At 31.8% G+C, this 22,866-nt stretch overlaps 4 protein-coding genes across 4 annotated transcripts; 1 reads left to right on the top strand and 3 right to left on the bottom strand.

Moving 5' to 3' along the window:
• Window positions 1-830: 830 nt before the first annotated feature.
• TRIADDRAFT_53118 (uncharacterized protein) lies at window positions 831-2,574 on the bottom strand (the record flags this gene model as incomplete). Its single annotated transcript, XM_002109229.1, has 4 exons — window positions 831-881; window positions 1,261-1,411; window positions 1,749-1,837; window positions 2,443-2,574. The coding sequence occupies 4 exons, from the start codon at window positions 2,572-2,574 to the stop codon at window positions 831-833; spliced, it is 423 nt and encodes a 140-aa protein (XP_002109265.1).
• Window positions 2,575-5,404: 2,830 nt separating this feature from the next.
• On the bottom strand, window positions 5,405-7,022 carry TRIADDRAFT_63627 (expressed hypothetical protein; the record flags this gene model as incomplete). Its single annotated transcript, XM_002109228.1, has 4 exons — window positions 5,405-5,693; window positions 6,031-6,145; window positions 6,440-6,540; window positions 6,894-7,022. 4 exons carry the CDS (start codon window positions 7,020-7,022, stop codon window positions 5,592-5,594), a joined length of 447 nt encoding a protein of 148 aa, XP_002109264.1. The 3' UTR covers window positions 5,405-5,591.
• Window positions 7,023-9,751: 2,729 nt separating this feature from the next.
• Window positions 9,752-11,604, top strand: TRIADDRAFT_63626 (uncharacterized protein; the record flags this gene model as incomplete). The annotated part of the gene is made up of 5 exons (XM_002109796.1): window positions 9,752-9,839; window positions 9,908-10,047; window positions 10,458-10,562; window positions 11,064-11,261; window positions 11,524-11,604. 5 exons carry the CDS (start codon window positions 9,752-9,754, stop codon window positions 11,602-11,604), a joined length of 612 nt encoding a protein of 203 aa, XP_002109832.1.
• A 1,815-nt stretch (window positions 11,605-13,419) lies between these two features.
• TRIADDRAFT_12575 (uncharacterized protein) lies at window positions 13,420-16,267 on the bottom strand (the record flags this gene model as incomplete). Its single annotated transcript, XM_002109227.1, has 6 exons — window positions 13,420-13,637; window positions 13,739-13,939; window positions 14,044-14,233; window positions 14,539-14,768; window positions 14,966-15,214; window positions 15,931-16,267. Coding segments are annotated over 6 exons (1,425 nt in total), but the record flags the coding sequence as incomplete, so codon positions are not given.
• Window positions 16,268-22,866: the final 6,599 nt, after the last annotated feature.

The following is a 22,866-nucleotide window of genomic DNA, read 5'->3' as shown; positions in this document are numbered from 1 at the left end:
CCCTGCAATTGACACGCAACGCCGTTGGACGGCAAGTGCACATGATAACGCAATTACCAACGTTTCGTTCAGTTTTTTAAAATATTGAAGGTACAGTACCATGAGATACCTTAAATCTATACCTCATTTGTAAAAATGATCATTGGAATATATGATTATATAAAGGATACTTATATGCTTCATAATCTTAAACTACTTTGCCTAAATAATCAGCAAACAATCAGTTTAATCAGCCCCTATTAAAAAAAAATTTGAAGACATCTATTTTGAAGGCTCATGTTGAATTGAATGAGCACAATCTGTAGTTCGATAATGGATATTGATATAGAAAGCTTTCGAAATGCTACGATTCTCTAAACGTCAATAATTAATTATAATATAGGATAAATACTGCAAGATCTTTAATTTGATAAAGCAAAATCAATCAAATAGAGGAGTACCTCAACGAAATGCCCATATTGGCACTCACGCCAAATATATAGTAACACGCGTATAATAGTCCTGAAGAAATTAGTAGCTTTCAGCGTCAATTGTTCCTTACAGCAACTACAGGAGAATCACTAATTGGTTTTATGACCGTTAGTATCATTGCTTCACAGTATCATTGATACGAAATATGACGATATCCGCTTAACTACGTAGTAACCACATACATCAACTAAGAAAACAAGCCTTACACCATTAGCTTAAGTGCAGTATACCATGCTCATTTTATTGTCTCTAGTACCTTAATTAGCATCCATAACATATACACTCGTACACCTCTACTAATAAAGTTGCTATTTATCGTTATCGTACTTCTGCTGAGCATTTAGAAAATTGCCTAAAATTTACAAAAATGTAAAGATTCCATAATTTTTCGATTGGACTATAAATGTAATCTATCAGATAAAATCAATTATCACAAGATCGCCTCCGTTTTTGATTAAAACATGAACAGACTCACATGTGTCGCACAATGTGGACGATCACTGAGAATTAATATCGTTTATAATACTTCAAATTTTTAGCGTACTAATGTGTGTCCATCATAGCATCAACCTGGTTGAGCGCAAAGAATTTTAAATTATGCAGTTCCCTACTTTTGAGGTGCAATTTAAAACCACTACCCATATTAGAATATAATATTGTACTATAACAATGTCAATCACTTTTCTCATGTAGTAATTATAGGGTGCTATGAACAAGAATAGAAATAACCATTATTAGGATAACAATGAGACTTGACAGAAATGATAAGGCACGGACTGGTTGCCTTACTTTAGTAATATAAGCGGCAGTATGAATCACTCTAGCAGCAGCATAGACGCGGAATAAAATCTTAGCGGGGCCAGCTGGCGGATCCGTTAACACATAAACCAGTCCAATCAGGAGGAAGAAGGGTATATTCTCAAGATCATTGTAATGTGACCTAGCCATAGTATAGAGAGAACAGAACGATATTGAAAAAGATTTTTAATACGTCATCATAGTTAAGCGTCTTTAATTGATCTTATCGATTGATAAATTATAACCCAATTTAACCTTTTATTTACGTAGTATCTAGTTTTTTAATAGAACTAACAGAAATATGCACAGTATTCTAAGTACAGTATACGTGTTTACGTATTAATACAACATAGGATCACCATAAAGAGTAGCAAATAATCGAAATTAATATTATTTTACAGAACTTACAAAGTCAATACTGTAATAGCTACGACCCGTTAATCCCAGAGTCCAGAGAATATCTAAAATTTATCTCGTACCTTCTTACTCGTTCCAAATATTCCTTTCTCGTATCAATGTCTTTCATGTTAGCTTGAAGAAATTTAGCATCTTCAGGTGATCCAGGAATCTATACAATGAAATAATTAGTGATTGGCCGCGAGTCCATACAGTTATCAGTGCTACTAGCTGATAAGTCAGCTGATGAGTGATAACTATTAAGCTAGTGTCTTATACATTATTTAGAGATTGTACAGTATGCAAGAAAAAATTTTCAAGGATATACTGAGAAAAAATGCCCAAAATCTAAGCATTTTTACTGGACGCTGGTCCAGTATTCCTGGTTAATGAAAAGATTATTTCTATTCTGATTTATACTGCTTAATAATACGATACTCATACTGCAATACTGCAATATCTTTATTGAACGCTGGTCCAACATTTTTATTAATTAATCAAAAGATATTTCTATGCTGATTTATACTGCTTAATTAATAATGTTCACATAAGTTATTAATCCAGCAAGTTATACTGAAATACCGTACTTTTAATTTATAGTATACGCTTAAAACTAGTTGTAAGCTGAGAATGATTACAGCACAGTAGTATTATGTAACTATCGTTGGTCAGTTTACAGTATTCAACAGATCAATTACTGTATAATTATAGGACTTGATCCATAATACTTATTGAATCAACTTTAACAATACAATATAGTGCAACCCTTCCTCTTACCTTCTTTATTGTACGGATAAGAGGTATTATAATTCCTAACGACAGCATCTTTAGTATTAGGATGCAGGTTGAACTGACATATAGATATAAAACTGGATTATTGAAGGTGAGCAACTCCGGTTTCATTTCCATGCTTGCTGTTGCTAAACTGCTTAGTTGCTTCTGGTTACTTTTTTACTGTACAGTACATGGACACTTGTAAGAATTAGCGTAACATACTGTACTGTACTGTACAGTATAATACTGTACGCGTAAGTTCGAGCGGGGGGACAGGTGTACTGTACTAGCGTACAGTACTGTACAGTACGATACAGCAGCTGAGCCTGTGAATGTCTACAGTGTACTGTACTATACACTAGTTGAAAGTGATTTATGTAAAATGGTTAGGGCTGCTGTACTGAGTCATAATACAATGTACTGTATCTACTGTGTGTATTATACTGTACAGTACAGTAAATTACAGGTACAGTACAGTACTACGAGATTTTCAGTGTGCATTTTCGGCTTTCACCAACCTGTATGTAGCATCCGATGTTTTGGTTGGAACTCTATGGTAAATTTAAATTTTTCCTCGATCTGCTTGGAGAAGTGAAAAATTAATAATAATAATAATAATAATAATAATAATAATCCCTAATAATGACCAACGTTCAAGATTTATTGTCCATGGAAAATCATGTACAGTATTCACTACGTATGCACTTTGTTCATGCATCTTAATATTCAAGATGATCTTCATTAGCCTTTGGACTTCTTTTAATTGTATGACTAAAAGATTTTCACTATGCTGTACTATAGGTACAATATTCCTGTTTCGAACTGTAATATATTGTAGATACTGTGTATCATTAAAAAATCACTATAGTAAAACCCATAGTATGCTAATTATTCCTCGTTTCTTGTTCGACTACCTTGTAAATTTACTCTGAGGCCATTTTTAGTAATGATTAGTTACTAAAAAATAGTTAGTATGGTACGATATAGTTCTGTATGTGTTTACTACTGCCATTAATGTAAGACAAGTATACATCACAGTATCACAGTTAGAAATTAGTACCACTGTTTACAAATAACGAATTTCTTTATACAGTAATTAGCTCTGTATCGGCTCCGTATAGGAATCAGCAGCTATGTAAACTATGGCTATAGCATGGTGAATTTGGGTCGTTATAGTGTAACGAGCATTATATTCGTGGTTAATCTTTATATGATAGGAAGCAAGGGTAATCTAAAGCTTTTAGTTCCTACAATCTTATAGTTTAACTACTGTATATAACGTCTCTGGTGTTTACAGGCATATGCTTTTAGTTTCTGACGAAAGCCGAAAAATAACTCCAATAATGAAAAAAATTGAGCGTATAAGAAGGTCTGTATTCAATCTTAACCAAAGCATTATTGCTGTAGTATTGTATCATGGATTCATAGCTCCACTTGATTTTATGTGAATAACAATTAAGCTGTAATGAGATAAGACTTTCAAAGTATATTTTGAATTTATATTTATGTTATATTTGCAATCCTATGTACGGCATATTTCACACTTAATAAAATGCTTCTCGCTCACTTGCTAAATAGTTTCTCTACTGTTACCGATAATATAATTAATGTAAAATCCAGTTTAATGAATTATTCCTCATAAGTTACAACATAAAGTAAGTATAGAAGTTTTAATAGTGAAAAGTCGCGCAGTAACGTTTTTTTATAATTACTTTAGAGCGCACGGAAACGACCTGGAGAACGTCCCAGTGTTCCTTATTGTTGGGCTTCTATATGTAATTACAAATCTTTCTGTAATGATACCTACTATATCAATCATAGCCTTTACTACAGCTAGAATTATCCATACGATGGCTTATTTACTTGAACGATCTCCATTAAGATCATTATCATTTTTGATAGGATTATTCATCACAATTTATGTCACTTTATCAATTATAATGAGCTGGATAGCCTAGATTCAGATAAAGATCTTATGACATTCCAATGAATATAATTAATCAACGATAAAGTGTTATACAGAACCGGACAACAGCCTTATATCTAAATCGAAAAAACCCATCGATCCGTGATTAATGTATGATTATAACATAATCATTGTGGATTCTACTCTAGAAATAAATCTTTGTTTACTAACTTAATAGTAATACTCGTATAGTAAACAACTGTATGAGTATGTTGTAGGTTACACTAAATCGTTAAGTACAGCGAGCGGCTGATACTCTTCAAATGGCCTTACATTGGCAATAAAGGCCATTATTGTTGTTTTACCCTGTTACAGATATTGCTGAAAACTACCCCTTCAATTGAATATCTTAGTTCCATTATACTGTACAGTACAAAGAGAAGATATTCATGGAGCGTGCTTGTGGTGTATTATTTCCGGGAGTCGCTAGTCTATCTAAGCTTATTGTCATTGAGAATACAAGAATACTTGCAATCTTGTATACAATGCTATTTGTGTATAAATCACGCGTGATACATTGACGATATGCTACGTATAGTTGCTCAAACATCGTTAGGGCATTAATATTTGCGGTTACTTTATATTGCGCAGAATATCTTAGGATAGATAACTATACACTGAATGTGTAGCACAGCCTGCTCATTGGAGTAAATGATCTAAAATTAGGATTAAGGCCTATATGATGGACTCCATTTCGTAAAATATTTCTATCAAGCATTTGCCTGTATCAGGTATTGAGCTCCTGTATTCGTTACTATGCGCTAAGGGCTGAAAAAACTGAAAGAATGACCTCGACTTCCGAAAAACTTCAAGTTAAGATATTATCCTTTCAAATGTAACTTAGTAGAGTTATACAGTTATTGTATCATTTAAAATGTTAGCCATCCTATAGAACAGAATTCTGATATCCCTACGTTTTATTAATACACGTATACAACTATTAGTTGCTGTTTGATCTCGGGTAATTGAATTTATTGCAGTTTCATATTAATTAGTATAAATTCTCTTAAATTTTATTGAAAATCAGCCTCTAATAATACTTGCCTTCAAGAAGCGCATGTCAGATAATGTACATAGGGTACAAATAAAGGCGATAACTAGATAGAATTTGATTTAGTGACGCCGATACAATCAATAAACCTTCGATCACTCAGTAAAGAAGTATATAATAATTCTGCCAAAAAGCTTATTTTGTGCAATTAAGACCTCGTACAAAATGAACGATCGTAAGTTCTACTTCAGGCAAGCATAATATAATTAGAGAGAAAAACGCCATCATTTCGCTTACCTAATAGTAACAAATTATTAAGATTAGTTACTGGATTAAAACAGAGATATCAAATTTTCCATCCAGAAATTGATAACATACAGATGGTATCATAGTAATCAAGCTTACTATAACGATATATGAAACGATATTAATTCAGTATAGTGTGTGCTAGTTCAATGCTAATTAACCACTTTTATATATACGTCATAAAAATTTCGCTTTACCACATAAAAGGGCAACTATTAACAACTGATAGAAGCATAGAAGCCAATGTTATCAATCCAATGTAGAAAAGAAATGTTCGGCTTGGTTGAGGCCACGCACCAATATAGACGATACTGTGTAAAACACGGACCGCAGTGAAGATGCGAAAATGACAACCTGCAGCTTTTGGCGTCGGGTTGGTAAGGACGTAAAGCAAACCTACGGCCAAGAAAGGAAGAATGTTCTCCAGATCGTTCAAATGGGCCCTATTTAATCGAAATACACGTATGCTAAAGTTGTTAGAATTGAATATTATGGACTGAAATTTTAATGGACAAAAATAGCCTTAAATTGTTTTAGTTATATTCTAATAACCTAAATATGGTATGGCCTGAGGTACGGTAAACTATCTAACTTCTAATTCACTTTCATGCAAATAAGTATAGTTTAATATCTTGATGAAGAACTCTGTCTATAGATATATTATCATATGGAATGCAGTGACTACAGCAAAATATATAAGTAAGAGCATAATAATTTCTTTTTAAATAATTTATGACCTTCTACATCTTTCCACAAATTCATCTCCAGAGCCATGTCCTACGGCTTTAGTATTATTTCCATCCGTAAAAGCTTGTATATCTTCGTCATTTGAGAAGCACTAAAATTAAGATTTTATTTAGAATTTAATATATTTGTCAATGTCTTGCTTCCTAATGACTAAAAAATGAGAGATATTTTGAATTTAAAATATTTGCTCATATATGTACAGGTATATTTCAGATTCGTACCCTATATCTAATTTTGAATACTCTCGATATAATACTTAAAATAAAATATCAATAAATAAAGAAAGGAAAACTCGATGCTTAGAGTTTAATTATAGATAGAATTTTTATCTGATCAATATCGCAAATGCTTAAAATCTTTTTTATTTATAGCTATTAGTGACTAATCTACCCTAACCTACTGCAGTATAGGGAGATATATCAAATAATGATCATTTCTCCTAACCTTAGATGCAATTCGAGCTAGTGATGTTCTCAGAGTCACCAATAGCATTTTAGCAACAAGCACACTCGAATGAAAAGCAAACATAGAAAATACTGGATTATCGAAGACTAATTTCGAAGCTACAACCATTGTGACAACTTTTTTCGTTAAAGACTTGCTATGAAGATTAAATTGACTTGATGCCAACTGATAGAAGATAAAAATTTCGTTGCGGTCGCTGGCAGTTATAATTTACCGGATATTGGATAGCAGAGTCATTCGAATAGCGATGTCCAAAGTACAATCTAGCACTTATAAACTTATAAAACGAACTTTGATTCTTAGTGATGACATGCTGTGATCAAATTTTTTAACTCTTTGAATTATACAATTTAGTCTAGAGCGATTAGGATAGATAAGTTATTGTCGCTTCTTAATTAAATTCAGGAGGGTGATCCAGTGTCCCTTGCGCGTTCACCCGCCCGCATGGTGGGTAAATACAGATAGAGTGGCATTTATGCCATTATAGAAATCTAATGTAAGATCGATTTCTACTAATGTTAGATTGTTTCATTATTTATGAGATAAAGCTAGCTAATCTTCTGAATCATTAATTGTAAATTTAATTGATTTAAAACTATTTGCGTCTTTTATGCGCTTCATTTACCAATATGCAGCATGCCTTAAGATTTCAAAACTTTCTGTAAGGCTACGGGAATTTTCATTTTATCTTTCCACTTTGGATAAAACTAAAGGTGTCTATTCGTTTATCTACGAATTCATACTGTATCAATAACTTGCGATAATTTCCTAGCGGTGGAACAACTTCATGTCCATATCTGAACTCTGATCCTATCTCGAGTCCCAGTATTCGTACGTGTCACAATGTTATCTTGATAATACAAATACGTGTCATTCGGTAGTATTTGTTTACTTTCGAAATTTTTGAGCTCTCTTTGCAAAACTATTTGATGGATACTGAGAATATTGTAATATTTATTTAGTCATGCTTATTAAAGGTTATTGCTAAAATAAAATTACTATCATTACTATTCTTCATTATTAGCTTCACCCGCATTTTGATAATATGATATATAATGTAAAACGTTTTTCTCAATAAGTAACGTTCATCCATGTATTCATCACTGTATTACTGGGTATCATGTACGTTCTGAATTTCATGACAGCAGTAATTAGCGAATTTAGCGAATTATACTGTAAATTTCAAGATGCGAGCTATGCGAAAACGTTCATAACGACTAATTTAGATAGGACTGTACTGTACTGTAGTCCTTGGATGTACAGTACTGTACACTGTACAGTAATGTTATTTTCGTATCAGATATTTTAGTAAAAAGTATGAATAAAATTTAATTTATTGCTATATATCGGTATAAACTACTGTATTCGCACATTAGTTTTAGTTACATTTTTTCCATCGCATTACAGTACGTACAGTACATTGTACACTCAATGTACAGTACTGTACACTGTACAGTACAGTACAGTACAGTACAGTACACTGTACAGTAGTCAAACGTGACGTAATCATCGAGACCAGTACAGTACATTACAGTACTCAGTAGCGATCCATGACGTAACTGTGCTATGAAACAGATACAGTGCTGTAGAGAGAGACAGTAGAGAAGCAAACAGTCAAATTACAGTTTACCGTTAGCAACATTGGTTTCAGTACATTAATATTAATACAATGCTACCGTAGATTACAATTACATTACATTTCACCAGTTCTGCCGTAAAGGTTTATTCCAAATTGTCCGGCACAAGTGCATGAACAATAAAGGTTTTTTAACCCCAAACTTTCATATTCTCTAACCAGAGAGAATGGATGCTGAAAGACCATCTGTCTTATCTGAAACTGGCTTTGGGCTTGCAGTGTTACCTTTGGCTGTGGTGATACTAGCTTTCGCTGCATTTATTCCTTCGTAATTTCATATATTAATTAACAATTATGATTATTACTGTGTCGATGGGTTAATACGCGTATATCTCAGTAAATTATTTTGCTCATAACCACAAAACGTACAGTCATGTACATATTTTATTTTTACCGTACATTGTATGTGTGCTGTAAATAGTTTTGCAAATTCTATCGCATTAGCTTAAACGGTATGAGACTGTAGCATAAATTATATTCAAAGTAATGATATCGCCTCAGATCGATGTCTTTGATGCCCTTAAAATGAGATACCTGCAATGAATAGTGGCTGTAAAGAAATGCCAAATTCTATTTTCATCTATACTAAATACTATATACGCGTAGTGTAACTTATTAAATTATGAACTACAGTAGTAACTGTACTGCACCGATTTGATCAGTTATAGAAGTACAGTAAACAGGACGCTGGCTAATAATTATCTTAGATATAGCAACCTAATACAGTACTGTAACTATAGTGATACCCGTACCTGCCAAAAAATCACGCATGTACCGAAGACCGAAATACTCAGAACGCATTAAAGATTTTATTTATTTCACTTGCATTTACGCTTTACAGTTACAATTAAATGTTGCGAAATTAATTTCCAAAATTTTTCATATAGAAGTGTTTAGTAGTATATAATAATGCTTCAGTACGATAATTTCAGCTATGTATTCTATGAGCTTTTCATAAACTGGCAGGGTCCAATACCATTTATGCTTTGCATAGATTAATTACAATTATGCACTTAAAAACTGCCTTGAATTAATTATCAAATGCCTTCATTTTATAACGCGGTATTATTTTTTTCTGCAGTTACATCGTTGCCATTGCTCTTGGGCATGTATATCCGTTTTGGCCTTATATCAGGTGAAGGTTATAATAGGCTTTATGTGATAAAGATTTTCTTCCATAAACATTTTACAATATTTTATTATGTCTTGTATTCACGTCAGTGACACTGGAACGACAAGACCAGAAAGCTGCGTATTCGGCTTCTTTCTAGCTTGGACTGGCTTTATGGGTATATCGTAATAAAACATTTGAGTTATATGCATGGTACTAATTACATTTTTTTTGGCTAATATATAGCTGCAGCTGTTTTTTATGTTCGATTTAAACAAGTTCATCTTACATTAAAAGGAGATGGATGCTGTAAAGTCGTTAATGACTTAGCATTCTTAGTAGGTCTCCTGGCAAGTATCGGAATGGTAATGGTTTCTGCTTTTCAGGTAGCCAGAGATAAGCAAGCACGACAAGTTGTTAATACATGTTTACTAAATTTTACCTATTCCACCTGAAAGCTTGCAAACTGCTGTTTCTTTAATTTAACTACTATTTTACGATAGGAAACTGCAGTATATCAAGTGCATTTTACAGGTGCAGCGTTAGCTTTCGGAGGTGGTACTGTTTATATTTTCATGCAAACATATTTAACGAGCAAATTATCAGAAAATTTCAACAACGGCAAAATGGTCGTACTTCGTTTTTTTTGTGGAATCGTTGCCCTAATTGCGTTTATTTATAGTATCCTAATTATCCTCGAATCTTTTTAGAAATAATATGATTGCACAGTAGTTTAGATATTACGTACATTAGTTATTTTTAGCCTGTATGTATTACTATTACTTGCAATACGTAGGAATACTTATATCCCTTAACACACACCACAGTGCTAGCAAACTATGCAACATCGTATATATTTGCAGATGGTGTGAACCACTTGCATTGGGTACCAGGAGATGATGTAAGGAAAATTTATGATTCTATTTGCTACATTAAAGTCGTTAAATAGTAGACATTGTCATAAGTGCATGATATTATTCTACTGTACTGGCGTTAATATATCGCACTAATGTAATTTATAAACACAGAATAGAACACCTCAAACTATCGTAGTGATATTTAAATGTATGTGAGTGCTACTTTCGTAAATCAATATTTCAATAATTAAATAAGAGTTACATAACTTATATTTTATATTTATTACAATTGTATGGTGATATAGCGTGTACTATTAATCCCAGAAGGATTATAGTCGTAGTTGCTGTATATCTCAGTTGATGTAATTACATGTACAGTACTAATTTTAAATGCGAAAGGCTAAAATACTACTATAATTTTGTAGTAAACGATATTGCAAGTATAAATGCCAATTAATCCTAGTATATAAGCCATTTTCTGGCTATTTAATTGCTATCCAAATGTATATTAATTAAAACTGCTATGATTGTTATTATATTTCTAGGGTTATGTAAACCATATATGCAGCACTATAAGCGAATGGATAGTTGCTTTAACCTTCTTGCTTTTTATCACAAGCTTCTACAAGGAGTTTAAAAGTTGTAAATTTGAATTTAAGGTCTGCCTTAATAGAACTGAACAATCTCCTATTTTTGGCACCCCTCAAACTTACGGTACTATCGAAGAATCAGACAGTGTAAAGGTGTAAATGTATGAAAGCTATATTTGGTGAAGCATGTTTACAAGTTCAGAGAATGCAAAAATTCTGGACCCATGTCATACTTCATGAATCTATCTTAATAGATTATGAGCAATAAAATTAAATGCTAATTACTTCAAGATACTTAATTAAATCAACCATAGAAATAGCTATTGAAACTTAAATCTTGCCGCCTCTCAAAAAATTCCTGTAAGCTCGATACAATTCGTTCTTTAGTGCAATATATTGATCATTTTCTTTCAAGGATGAGGCCAATTTTTTATTCTCTGTCAGTACTTCCTTTAAGAGATCGTTACAGCATCCTCGCGGCCATAACACGCAATAATTTTAATTTTCGAGAATTTTCTAAATCGGTCAATTAACGTAGCTATTTTTCTATCTGTTAACTGTTAATATTATTTACTGTAATAAATACATGAGTTAATAAAGACCATTAATAATATCATTCGAGCATTTTATTTTTCTAACTATACTTAGTTTAAATACATGCAATAATTAACGTTTAAATCCTAAACTAACACTTTCTTCAATCTACCACTCGACATAGTAACGGAAATTTATTACGCAAGTTAATTACCCAATTTTTTAGGAATCACTACTACGATTTTACTGAAAGAAAAATATTTAACTGCGAGTGAATACATTAGACTTTCAGTTTATAGTCACACTACATATACGCGCGTTGCAAATATACGTATAATGGACACAACTCAATCAAGTCTTGCTATTTGTTAATTTTTATCCATTAAAAAGAATTTGTTTGGTATAGCTATTAACTGTTAAGATGTAGATCCTATCTACTGGTGTTGTGTTGACAGGCGGTAAAGTTCTAGGATTTGAAGCTGAATTTAAAATACTATTACATAGCTTAAGGTCACGTCATTTTGATCGCTTGATGTCAGAATTACCAACACCAAATTTCTTAATCAGGAATTATGTGTATATTTTGAAGAGAATCTGTTTTAGTCAACGCACTTTACATAACGAGAGAATCTTAAAAACAGGTACTAATGAGTATGAAAAAGTTATATGATTTTTGATAAATTAGAAAATCTAAGACCTTTTTCATCGTAGTTTTTGGTCCATTAATAATTTTGTGACAGTGGGTAGATTTATTTAGATTTACTCTCAAGCATAATACAGCATTACAGCTACTTATTCACAGCAATAAAACCTTGTATATTGAGAACTTAAGATTAAAATAAAATACAGAAATTGAACAAAAAAATACTCGCTAACATCAAGATAGTCGCCCACCTTTTAGTTGTCATTATATATATACTCATATACTGTATATAAAGTACGATAAAAAATTTTGTTATATTATAATTTAGTAGATAGATAAGTTGTTATCATCCAATTGATTTTGAAAAATTTATCATAGGTGTGCAATATAAATTTATATGTAACATATGCATCCTAATCGTAGTTTCTGTAATTAAAAAATAAATCTGATTTCGTAGGCTTCTATACTCTTATTAAAGAATTATACAAAATTCAGGGTTTCAATTAGAAATATCTATGATTCTTAAGGATCAAAATTTACAATTTTAAACATTACCATTCTTAAGAATATCAATACTTTCACAATTTAATGCATATATCTGCATGAGTACACTGACTTACACTAATTATTATTTATGATCTATCGTTTAAAAATATACTAGTTATAACATTTCGTAAAATCATAAATGTGGAAAACAATTTCGAGCCTTTATACAGTGATAAATGCCAATAATGTGCAAAACATAATATCATTAGTTTTGTATGATACTCTCGCATTTATTACTTATTTACGAAATATTACTTTGCAATTATAGCTAGATTTGTTTCTAATTTAAAATAGTAAGCTAAAGAACTACAAAAATATGCATTTAACCCGTTATACATCATAATTATTTTTTGAATGAGTATGAACTAAATCAGGTGCTGTCGGCTCATGCGCTGATGTTACGATTCTCACATTATCTTCACTTTCAGTACCCTCTCCTTTATACCAGAATGTTGTCATGAGAACATAGATAATAAAATTTGCAGCCATAAAAACTGCATAGGTAAAAGAGAAACGCAATAAATTAGTAATTCTTTTCTGTGCGATACTAGATTCGATAGCCATAATCGGCTATGCTATGCATATGTTCATACCTGCCAAAAAGTAACAGTAATAATCGAGATGTCCATTGTTTATATCCTTTGGAATCCACTCCGAATTTTGAACTTTCGGGTTACGAGATGCAGCATTTACAATGACTATTATCAGTGATCCAAGATAGCTTCCAAGCCCAGATGTAAGTAAATATAATCCCATGATCAATCCTTTAAGCTCTTCTGGAGCCTCCGAATATGCATACTCCAACCCTTTTTCAAAATTTACGAAACAACAATGCAAGGCATATGAATTTACGAATTTTTTTTACAATTTATTTATGAAACAGTTACATAGTGAGATTTAGCAGTACCAGTGATGCTCGTAAAAACTTCGCTAAGTCCAATTAAAGCGAACTGAGGTATCTGTGCCAAAACACTAATGTTTCCAGATGCGTTAAATGTTGATCCAGCAACAACTTGGGGTAATGGATTTTCATGCACATCTATTAATCTATATCCTTCTAAAATACCAGCAGCTAACATTGCTAGTGAGGCAAATATCATTCCAATACCTAAATATTACATTCATAATTTTTGCATATTAATTAAATATTAATAAACTCTCTTTGTAAACAAATAATTCAAGTGCACATACTTTTACTAGACAAAATCTCACCTATTCTTTGAAGTTGGGTAAGTGACCTACCAAAGATTTTTTTATAGAGCGGATATACACCATAGTTTATTATAGGTATAAAGACAAGGACGGAGACAGTATCAAATGAAGATAACGCTGCTGCAGGTAACTTAAAACTTCCCAGTTTTAGGTTCATGGATTCCCCTTGTATAAACCATGTTGTCTGCATCTAAATTAGGAATTTTACAGTTATGCCATGCAACAACGCATTATAAACTTTGATCTCAACAGATAGTATAATTCGAACCATATATTCTTCTAGTATCTAAATTGCGTCCAATTATATCAATATTTATCTAAATAACGTAACGCCTATTAGCATCCAAAGTACATGCGAAAATTTCTTACAATATTTTAAGTTTCATAGGGCAGTAACAGTAAGCAATGTTTTTGAGACCCATTATCTCATGAAAGTCACAAGATCTAAGAAAATTTAACAATTGACTGTTTCATTATTAATATCATCATTCTTACCTGAAAATAAACCGTCCAGTATAGAATGATTAAAATAAATACAGGAATCACACGTCCCAAGGGCTTTATCTTCTCAACTTGACTAGATTCGAAACTTCCACCGTTTTCTTGTTTTGCATAATCGAAAATGCTAGTAATCCTCCCGTTCCTAGCTCCAGCATTTCTACAGCATAGTTTAACCCTGAGACCTTGCCACATCATACGAACGGCGTCAATCAACAATGATCCCTCTAAAAATTTAGTTTAAGAGTATTTGACTTCAATGTGTCTATACCACAACATTCAATATTGAATCAAGGTCCAAAATTTATTACACTGTGCTACAGTTACATGTGTATGATTATTGTACTGTGCAATGCAACAAATAAAAGAGTACTTTCATGAAGTTGATCTACTACTACCAGATACTAATTTTTTGAACACATACTCGGAGAGCGTACTACATAATAACTTCGGGCAGAAATAAATATTATGATAGCTAATGCCATAGAAATAGCAGGGATCATATATCCATAAAAGAAGCTGACATTCTGCTGAATGTAAGCGACAGCAGTAAACGATACCAACGATCCTACGTTAATAAAGAAGTAGAACCACGAAAAAAAACGCTGAATAAGAAGAGGACCAGAATCTTTCAATTGATCGGCACCAAAAGGAGAAACATTAGATTTGATTCCTGTAAGCACATAAAAACCGATAACTTTTAGTGTTTTTGAATAGGATATAACATTGTTTAAATATAGCGTTTACAGTGATATTCGCAAGATTCAATAATCACCCATTTTAAAAATTCTATCTAATGTTGCTTAGCAAAGCTAGTCATGGTTGTATCTTACGTAAGTTCTAGATATTCATACGTTGTATGACTTTAAAAACCGTGCAGATAACTGTAATAATCCTCTACCCGTAGGATACTACTATGCAATCTATAGTTTTAATAATAATAGCGCAAAAACAATTCTTGCAAATTCAGGTAATGATATCGGGGAAATATCACCTTCCAGACACTGGTAAAATTAACGTAGTGCAGCATCTTCACTTATAGTTAATAAATAGGCCTTAAAAATGTTACCAAATGATGTCATATACTGTGCTGTGTATGATACATAATTACAATGATATAATTAACTTTCACATTTAAAACAGTTTCAATTTGGCATTGTACAGTATGACCTAAGGTCGAAAATTAATCTGTATCTTTCTAATACAGTTGTTAATAACAATTTATTCTTGATAAAGAATGACAATGTACTGTAATTGTCTGATAGCTAGTTAAAGCACCTCATGCGATACTTGTGTAAAATTAATTAAGTCTGTTAACAGCACCATTTAACATATCGGCATTATCGTGCTAAGTAATGCAATATAAGTATGATACAAACAGAATCGTACCTCCAGTGCCAATTGCAATAAATGCGAGACCGCCTATATAAAAAGCTGATTGAGCACTAGTGGAAAACGGTAAATCATACGGGGCTGCAACTAACACCAGTGCCACAGAACCAACAATATAAATTAAACTGCTGCCGAAAATAGTATTATATTGCCCAATAAAGGAATCTGCGATGTATCCGCTAATTATAGGTATGGCATAGCCTGTACCAGTGAAGATAAAATTTATGGAGGCAGCCTCAGGATTAGTAAAACCAAGGTGGGTATTTGCAAAAAGTACGAGATTAGCAGAAACGCTATAATAGGTCAGCCGTTCACATAATTCCGTTAACAAAATGCATAAAACGATAACTTTGATCCTGAACGGAACAGTATTGTTGCTACTAGAACGAGTAGTAAAGTCGTTGTCACTGATGCTGTTCTTATTCTCATCAGAGTACGGTATCGCACCATCTTTTAAGAGATGCGTTTGCTCGGTCACAGTTTCTTCCGACATTTCTTGTTGCCTTGACAGCGATAGCAAGTCTTCAACCGCTACTGTAATTTAATGACTAATTCTGGTGATAGTATGAAAGTAAGGTGATGGTCATTGACTCATGTGTACTGTACGTATAGTACCGTAGATATTCAGATGACGCATAGCGCGTACAGCAGTGAATTGCGTGGATAGTACAGTACAGTACAGTACAGCGCAGTACCAGTACTGTACTGTACACTGTACGGTACTTACACTTACAGCCCTTGAACAATAACAGTTTTATTAGAGGGTGGGATTTTTTCTGTTACAATTTACTATAATGTTTTATATCTCGAATTATGATGCCTAACAGTACATTTTGCAGGGGAATTTGACTTAAAAAGTCAAGATTTTATGTGATACAAAAATATCAATCCACAGCAGTGTATTAGCGGATTCTTTTATTAGACCGCAATACAAATGAGAGGATAATGCTTAAAAAACCTGGCTATATAAAATTAAATTTAAAATTAAAATCTAATCTACAATCTTTAAAATTTTTTATTTATTCATATATAAATGCAATAATTACATAATTATTATTTATTATTATTACTAAAAAGAAAGGATTCCGCGTGATAAACGCGTGACTTTGTAATAGTCTTGTACAGTACTGTACTGTACTGTAGTACAAGATGCACCAGTAGTCCATACTTTACTGTACTGTACTGTACTGTACTGACTGTACTGTACAGTACAGTACAGTACAGTACGGTACGTAACTACGCTGAGCTACAGTACAGTACTGTACAGTACAGTACTGTACTGTACGTAACTACGCTGTGCTACAGTACAGTACTGTATAGTACAATATACTGTACTGTACAGTACTGTACTGTAGATCATGAATTAAGTCATAAGATCATATCTACAATACAGTAGATTTACTATTGCGCTATCAATTCATAAGGGTTCGTGCTTCCAATTAAAGTGTCATAATACAAATCCAACAGCACTAACATACTTAGCGCAATCTATTATTATCTCAGAATCTTAATCTACATAAGCATCTCAACAGAATTACTACAATACTTACTGTGAACATCTTCCCCAATGATTCTAATTATTACTGTAGACACTTACAATCTAGCGTACAATCTTAGTCTTAAGCTTATTTGGGGGCTACACTACTTAGCTATACACGATTTTTGCGTCCATTTGAATCGAAATGGTGATCTTTTAGATTGCTTTATCTTAGTGATCACGATAAACCAAATTTTGTGGAAATGAATACAAGCATCGTATAGTCCAAAGTTATTCTTCTCATATCTGAAGTGAACATGTCTTAATATGAGATACTAACATGTATGGAATTAAAACCAAATGAACGTCTTCTTGCAATGTAACCCTTTCTTCTAACTATATCTTCAACTAGTATTAGTTAGATTATTCAGCATTATTTACAAATTTATAACATAACGAAAGTCCTGTAAGGTACAGTATGTTTAGCATTGTAACTATTTGTAGCATTAAATCCAAAGATTGTGCTCTCAAGCTAATCCCCTTGTATCCTTAATAAAGATCTCTATCTGATATCTTTGCTAAATCTTGTACTGTATCAACTGCATCGGTAGCCATACAGTATACGACCTTACAATGTTACATATTAAACTGAAAAATCCTCCAACAGCGCCTGAACTAAATGCAACCTATTTGTACGGCCAGAGTTCTATTATTCCTCTTACTAACACTATACATCCTCTTTCAAAAATTATAATCTTTGTGAAATAGTAACGATTTAATCTCTCATTCAGCCATATGGCATTAAATAATTAATTTAAGTATTGCGATGGAATGAGCGGGTAGTAATATACTAATCTTTATAAGGAGAATACATAAAATATGCAATGGTATTAATCATTAATTAACAGGTCGATGCAGTATCGTTTTATTACTCAATTGATAAATGCTATTAATCCCTTTGCAGTGAGATAATTTGCCGTATGGATATTTAAGATTTAATAATAGTCCTTAACGTTACATAAAGCTCTTACTAACAACCTAGCAACATAGAATGAAGATACTAAAATAGATTTTCGGCACAATAAGCGCTGTCTTCGAACGAGCAAGGATTAAATTAATGAAATACGACGAACATCAGTTCTTTTTAAAACTTTAATCATCCACTAGGAAAATTGCCTTGGCTTATCTATAGAGGCCTTATAAAATAGTTTATCACGCGAGCAACGAATTTGGTAACCATTAACAGATCATTTAATGCACAATGAATTCGATATCACAGTCATTTTGTAGTCGATTATCCTTACCATATGCAGAAGGTTGCATATTCAAAAATCCAATGATCATAATGATATTTTGCCTCATATATGCATTTACTTTCTTCCACGGAACCTTCTGTTGTTTCTTAGTATGCAAAAGTTTTTGGTTAAAGAAAAAATCATTTTGGAAAAGAGACTTATTTTATTTTAATTTAACTATATCAGATCTATTGCTAATCTTGGTAAACACGGCTATTGGAGTTTTCATTAGTATTTACGGAACATCTGGAAGTATAGGGTGTAAATTTAATACTTATTTATTAAATGTTTCGCTTCAAACTGAAATTTTGGCGATTTCTTTTATAACTTACAACCGATATCGCATATGCAGTAAATATTTTTATCAAATTAGTTCGAGACGTATTCATGACTTGAGTCAAGAAAGGGAATACTTCTACCGGACTCAGAGTTTAGTTATGATAATTATGGTCTGGATCATGGTTATGTTCTACAATTTGATCTATTTAGTATTTTCAACTAATGTTCGAAAATTAAACGATAATTTAACTGTAACAGAATTCGGTTGCGATGAAGCCTGGCCATCTCTATCTCTTAAAACAGGATTTTACGGACTACAAATTGCTCTCTTTTTTATACTTCCGTTGCTCTTTTTTATATTTTGCTACTCTTATATATTCTTCAAGTTTATGCGATTTAGACCAGCTGTGGCTATCATTTTAGGATCCTTCAACAGATGGCTTCCTCAGCGTAAATTTGCTAAAATTGAAATTATCATAGTGTTGACCTATTTCGTCACAAAAACTCCTTATTATTTATGGGTTACTATTCACTCTATCTTTACTCCATTACCGTATTGGTCCAAGTTAACAGTTATTATTTTTGCAACCCTTGGTTCTTGCATCAATCCGATAATCATCTTACTAATAGAAAATCGGTTTAACAAAAGTCAAAGATAAAAATCAAGTACGATTAAATCAAAAGAATTTCATAAAAAATAATACGATACTTACCCTTTATACTGTGCACCAAATTGAGAAATTTCCATATTTCCAGTACTTTCTAGCTTAATTCTGTATATAGTACGGTGCATTTTGATAGTATTTCTAGCAGTTAAAATAAGAAATATTGGATGCTATGTAGTAAATACTAGCTATCATAAGAGTTCGAGAGCATACTACAATGCTTATTCATTGCTAGGTTTAAATTTAAAATTAAAGTATAAAATTTGCCTCACTTAGATTTTGTCTGTGCTGATACTACAAAAAACTATAACACCTGACATTAACATTAATAAATTGATAGGTAACATATGAAAAGAACCATTCACTATAAACGACAATATTGAAATATAAAATATTTTACATGAAACCAGCATCAGTAACCAATACACTTAATACCGTATGAAGCACTATAAAGTAGAATCTAAGAACAATTCTGCATCGCCAATATTATGTTCATTAAGTCCATCGTGATATAATATATATTGAAAGATTTTTAAATCGTATATATTATATATACACCAGTTACAATTCCAAAGTTTTCATAATCTATTGCAACTTACGGAACTTTTAAAAAATTTTCAAATACTATTCAATAGCACTTGTGTTGGGTTTCATACAATTTGCTACTACGAAAAAATTTTATTGAGCAGTTAAACAGTTTTTAGCCGTAAGTAAAATCTTACAATGACGTTAGTTACAACAGTTATTAATTTATGATTCATCTACTAAATCATTTATGTGGTATTTTAATTAATTCCATTCAAACAGTCTAAATTTATGACTTTCTGCAAAAATCTTTCTTAAAGTATTTCGCTACACGGGCACATATTTAGATTCGTTAATATCAAACGTGGTTCTAGATTTATAACGATTATTGTATTAATAAAATTATTTAACTGCTACGCCTACTATAGCGCTTGTAATTTTTAAAACAAAAGATATTAAGGACTGGTAATCAAGGCAGCCAATCGCTTGTCTTCGCATTCCATTTGTAATATGGTACAATATACACATAAAATATTCGTAACCAAGCATTAATTATGTCTTATATTACACCCATTAATAAGTGCATTCTATAAAAATCGTAACTATCCTTGTTACTTCATCATTATTAATAGCGTGAATAGTAGTGTGACAACCTTGTTGTGAAAGACTTAAAATTAGCTAGTTCTCAATACTTTCTACTATACGTGTTCTGCTGAGTGGCTGCAGTTTTGAGAACTGAAGTATTAATCATTCAGTGAGGGCTTTAGTAAACATTTACTTGGTATTCAAATCCTGCTTAATTTCTAGTACGTATTTAACATAATTGTAATTAACCGCAATTTCCATATTAAGTTTTATATTACTACGAAAATAGTACTTCTTATATACGCTATGAATCGAGTCGCCTCTATTTCCTTCGTAATATAATCATAGGTATTTCTTTCATTAAATATTATTTCATTTCATATTACTACTTGAAGATTTATAATCAAATCTAGTTCTACTAGAATCATTGAACTTGGGCTAATATACTTTTCGGAAAGCATTTATACCTTTAATACCCCCTCTGTATTAGTTACATAATTGTTCGTTTATTAAAAGGTTATAGATTGCTGTAAATATCATGATCAATCTAATGATTAGTGTTTCAATAATTGCTTCAGAGATTCTGTATGCGATAAATATTTCGCATTGATTAAAATTCGAAATTTGCACAAGTACTTACATTTTCATCAAAAAAAGAATATATGGATAAAAGTTATCTTAAAAGGACCATCTTTCATCAGAAGACAAAACTTAAAACGAGATTGAATATAAAGAACTATTGCAATAATAATATAGTTTCTTGACTTTCAAATCAAGGAGTGATTTGACTATCATAAATTTTCGAAAAGGTCTGAAGTATGATCTAATATCCATTTATAAATTTATCTCTGTTAGTGACATTACAGCTCTTAGTTAAGCCCAAGATGAGCTAATATTTCACAGTTTGATTGATTCGGTTGCAAATGTATGGGTACTAGTGAATTGACGGTTACGATATGATCTAGATTCTGCTCACTAAATAAAAAATAGCGATTCTTTTGTAAATAATATTGCTTTCAAAATATCATATACTAATCATTAATATTACCGTTAGATCCACCCTAATCGTAGTAAAGTATGAACTTTCATACGTATTAAATGAATATCACCGGCTTATAAATTACCGTATTTAAAAGAAGGTAATGTTTATGATTATGGATTAAAATTTCGTAAAACTAACTGGCGAAGAAAATTTAAACTTTTTTAAATTATTAACTGTTAATTTACAGTATATCAGTAAATAGTCTACAGTCTCTACACTATAACTTATACAATCTATTTACTTAACATAAATAGCGGTATTGTTTCATTCTTGCAACATAATTACTTTACCAATATCTTTTTTAGTATTCATTAATGACGACGTACAATCTGTATTGTTGTTTATAGCGATACAAAAGTTCTGTTATTAAATACCAGAATAATTCATAAAAAAATTGCTTAATAATAGTAAGGTTGAATTTAATCCTTTACAATTAATGATCTTATAAGTATTAGGAAATGACGCCGAAAACCAAGCGACGTCACTAATAAAATTACTATTTTTGACATTTAAGGTTAACTTTATTTTAGAGCAGGATTTATAAGCAAACGTAACAAGTTTGTTCTTAGCGGAAAAATCTTAGAAAACTATATTTATATTTAGCATCTTATTAATTTAGAGAAGCTCTCATATATTGAACAAGGAAGTTTAAATATTAGAAACATTGATCACTTAGAAAAGAAATACGAATTACGTCCTTATGGCCTTGGAAGAAAATCTTAATGGGAGCATTGTAAGTTATCATTTTCGAAATAGTACCGTTAGTGAAACTCATACAGCCTCTACAATATTAATTATCGCAGTATCGGCTATTATTTTCATTTTGGGAGCATTTGGTAACGTTACAGTTTGCATCGGCTTCTTACGTTATAGAAGCTTGAGGACAAAAACCAACATACTTTTACTAAATTTAGCAATATCTGATTTAGTGGTTGTCTCATTTAACGTGCCACTTAATGCAGCAGTCTTTATTTCTCGCTTTTATTATCACTTCGGTCCCATAATGTGCAAGATTCAATATTTTATTCATAGTACAGTCATTGGTGTGGTTACCTTGACCTTAGT

The sequence above is a fragment of the Trichoplax adhaerens genome, genomic scaffold (assembly GCF_000150275.1).
Source record: "Trichoplax adhaerens TRIADscaffold_2 genomic scaffold, whole genome shotgun sequence".
Lineage (NCBI taxonomy): Eukaryota > Metazoa > Placozoa > Uniplacotomia > Trichoplacea > Trichoplacidae > Trichoplax > Trichoplax adhaerens.
The sequence above is the reverse complement of the archived record's forward strand: the minus strand, read 5'-3'. Positions and strand labels throughout refer to the sequence as shown.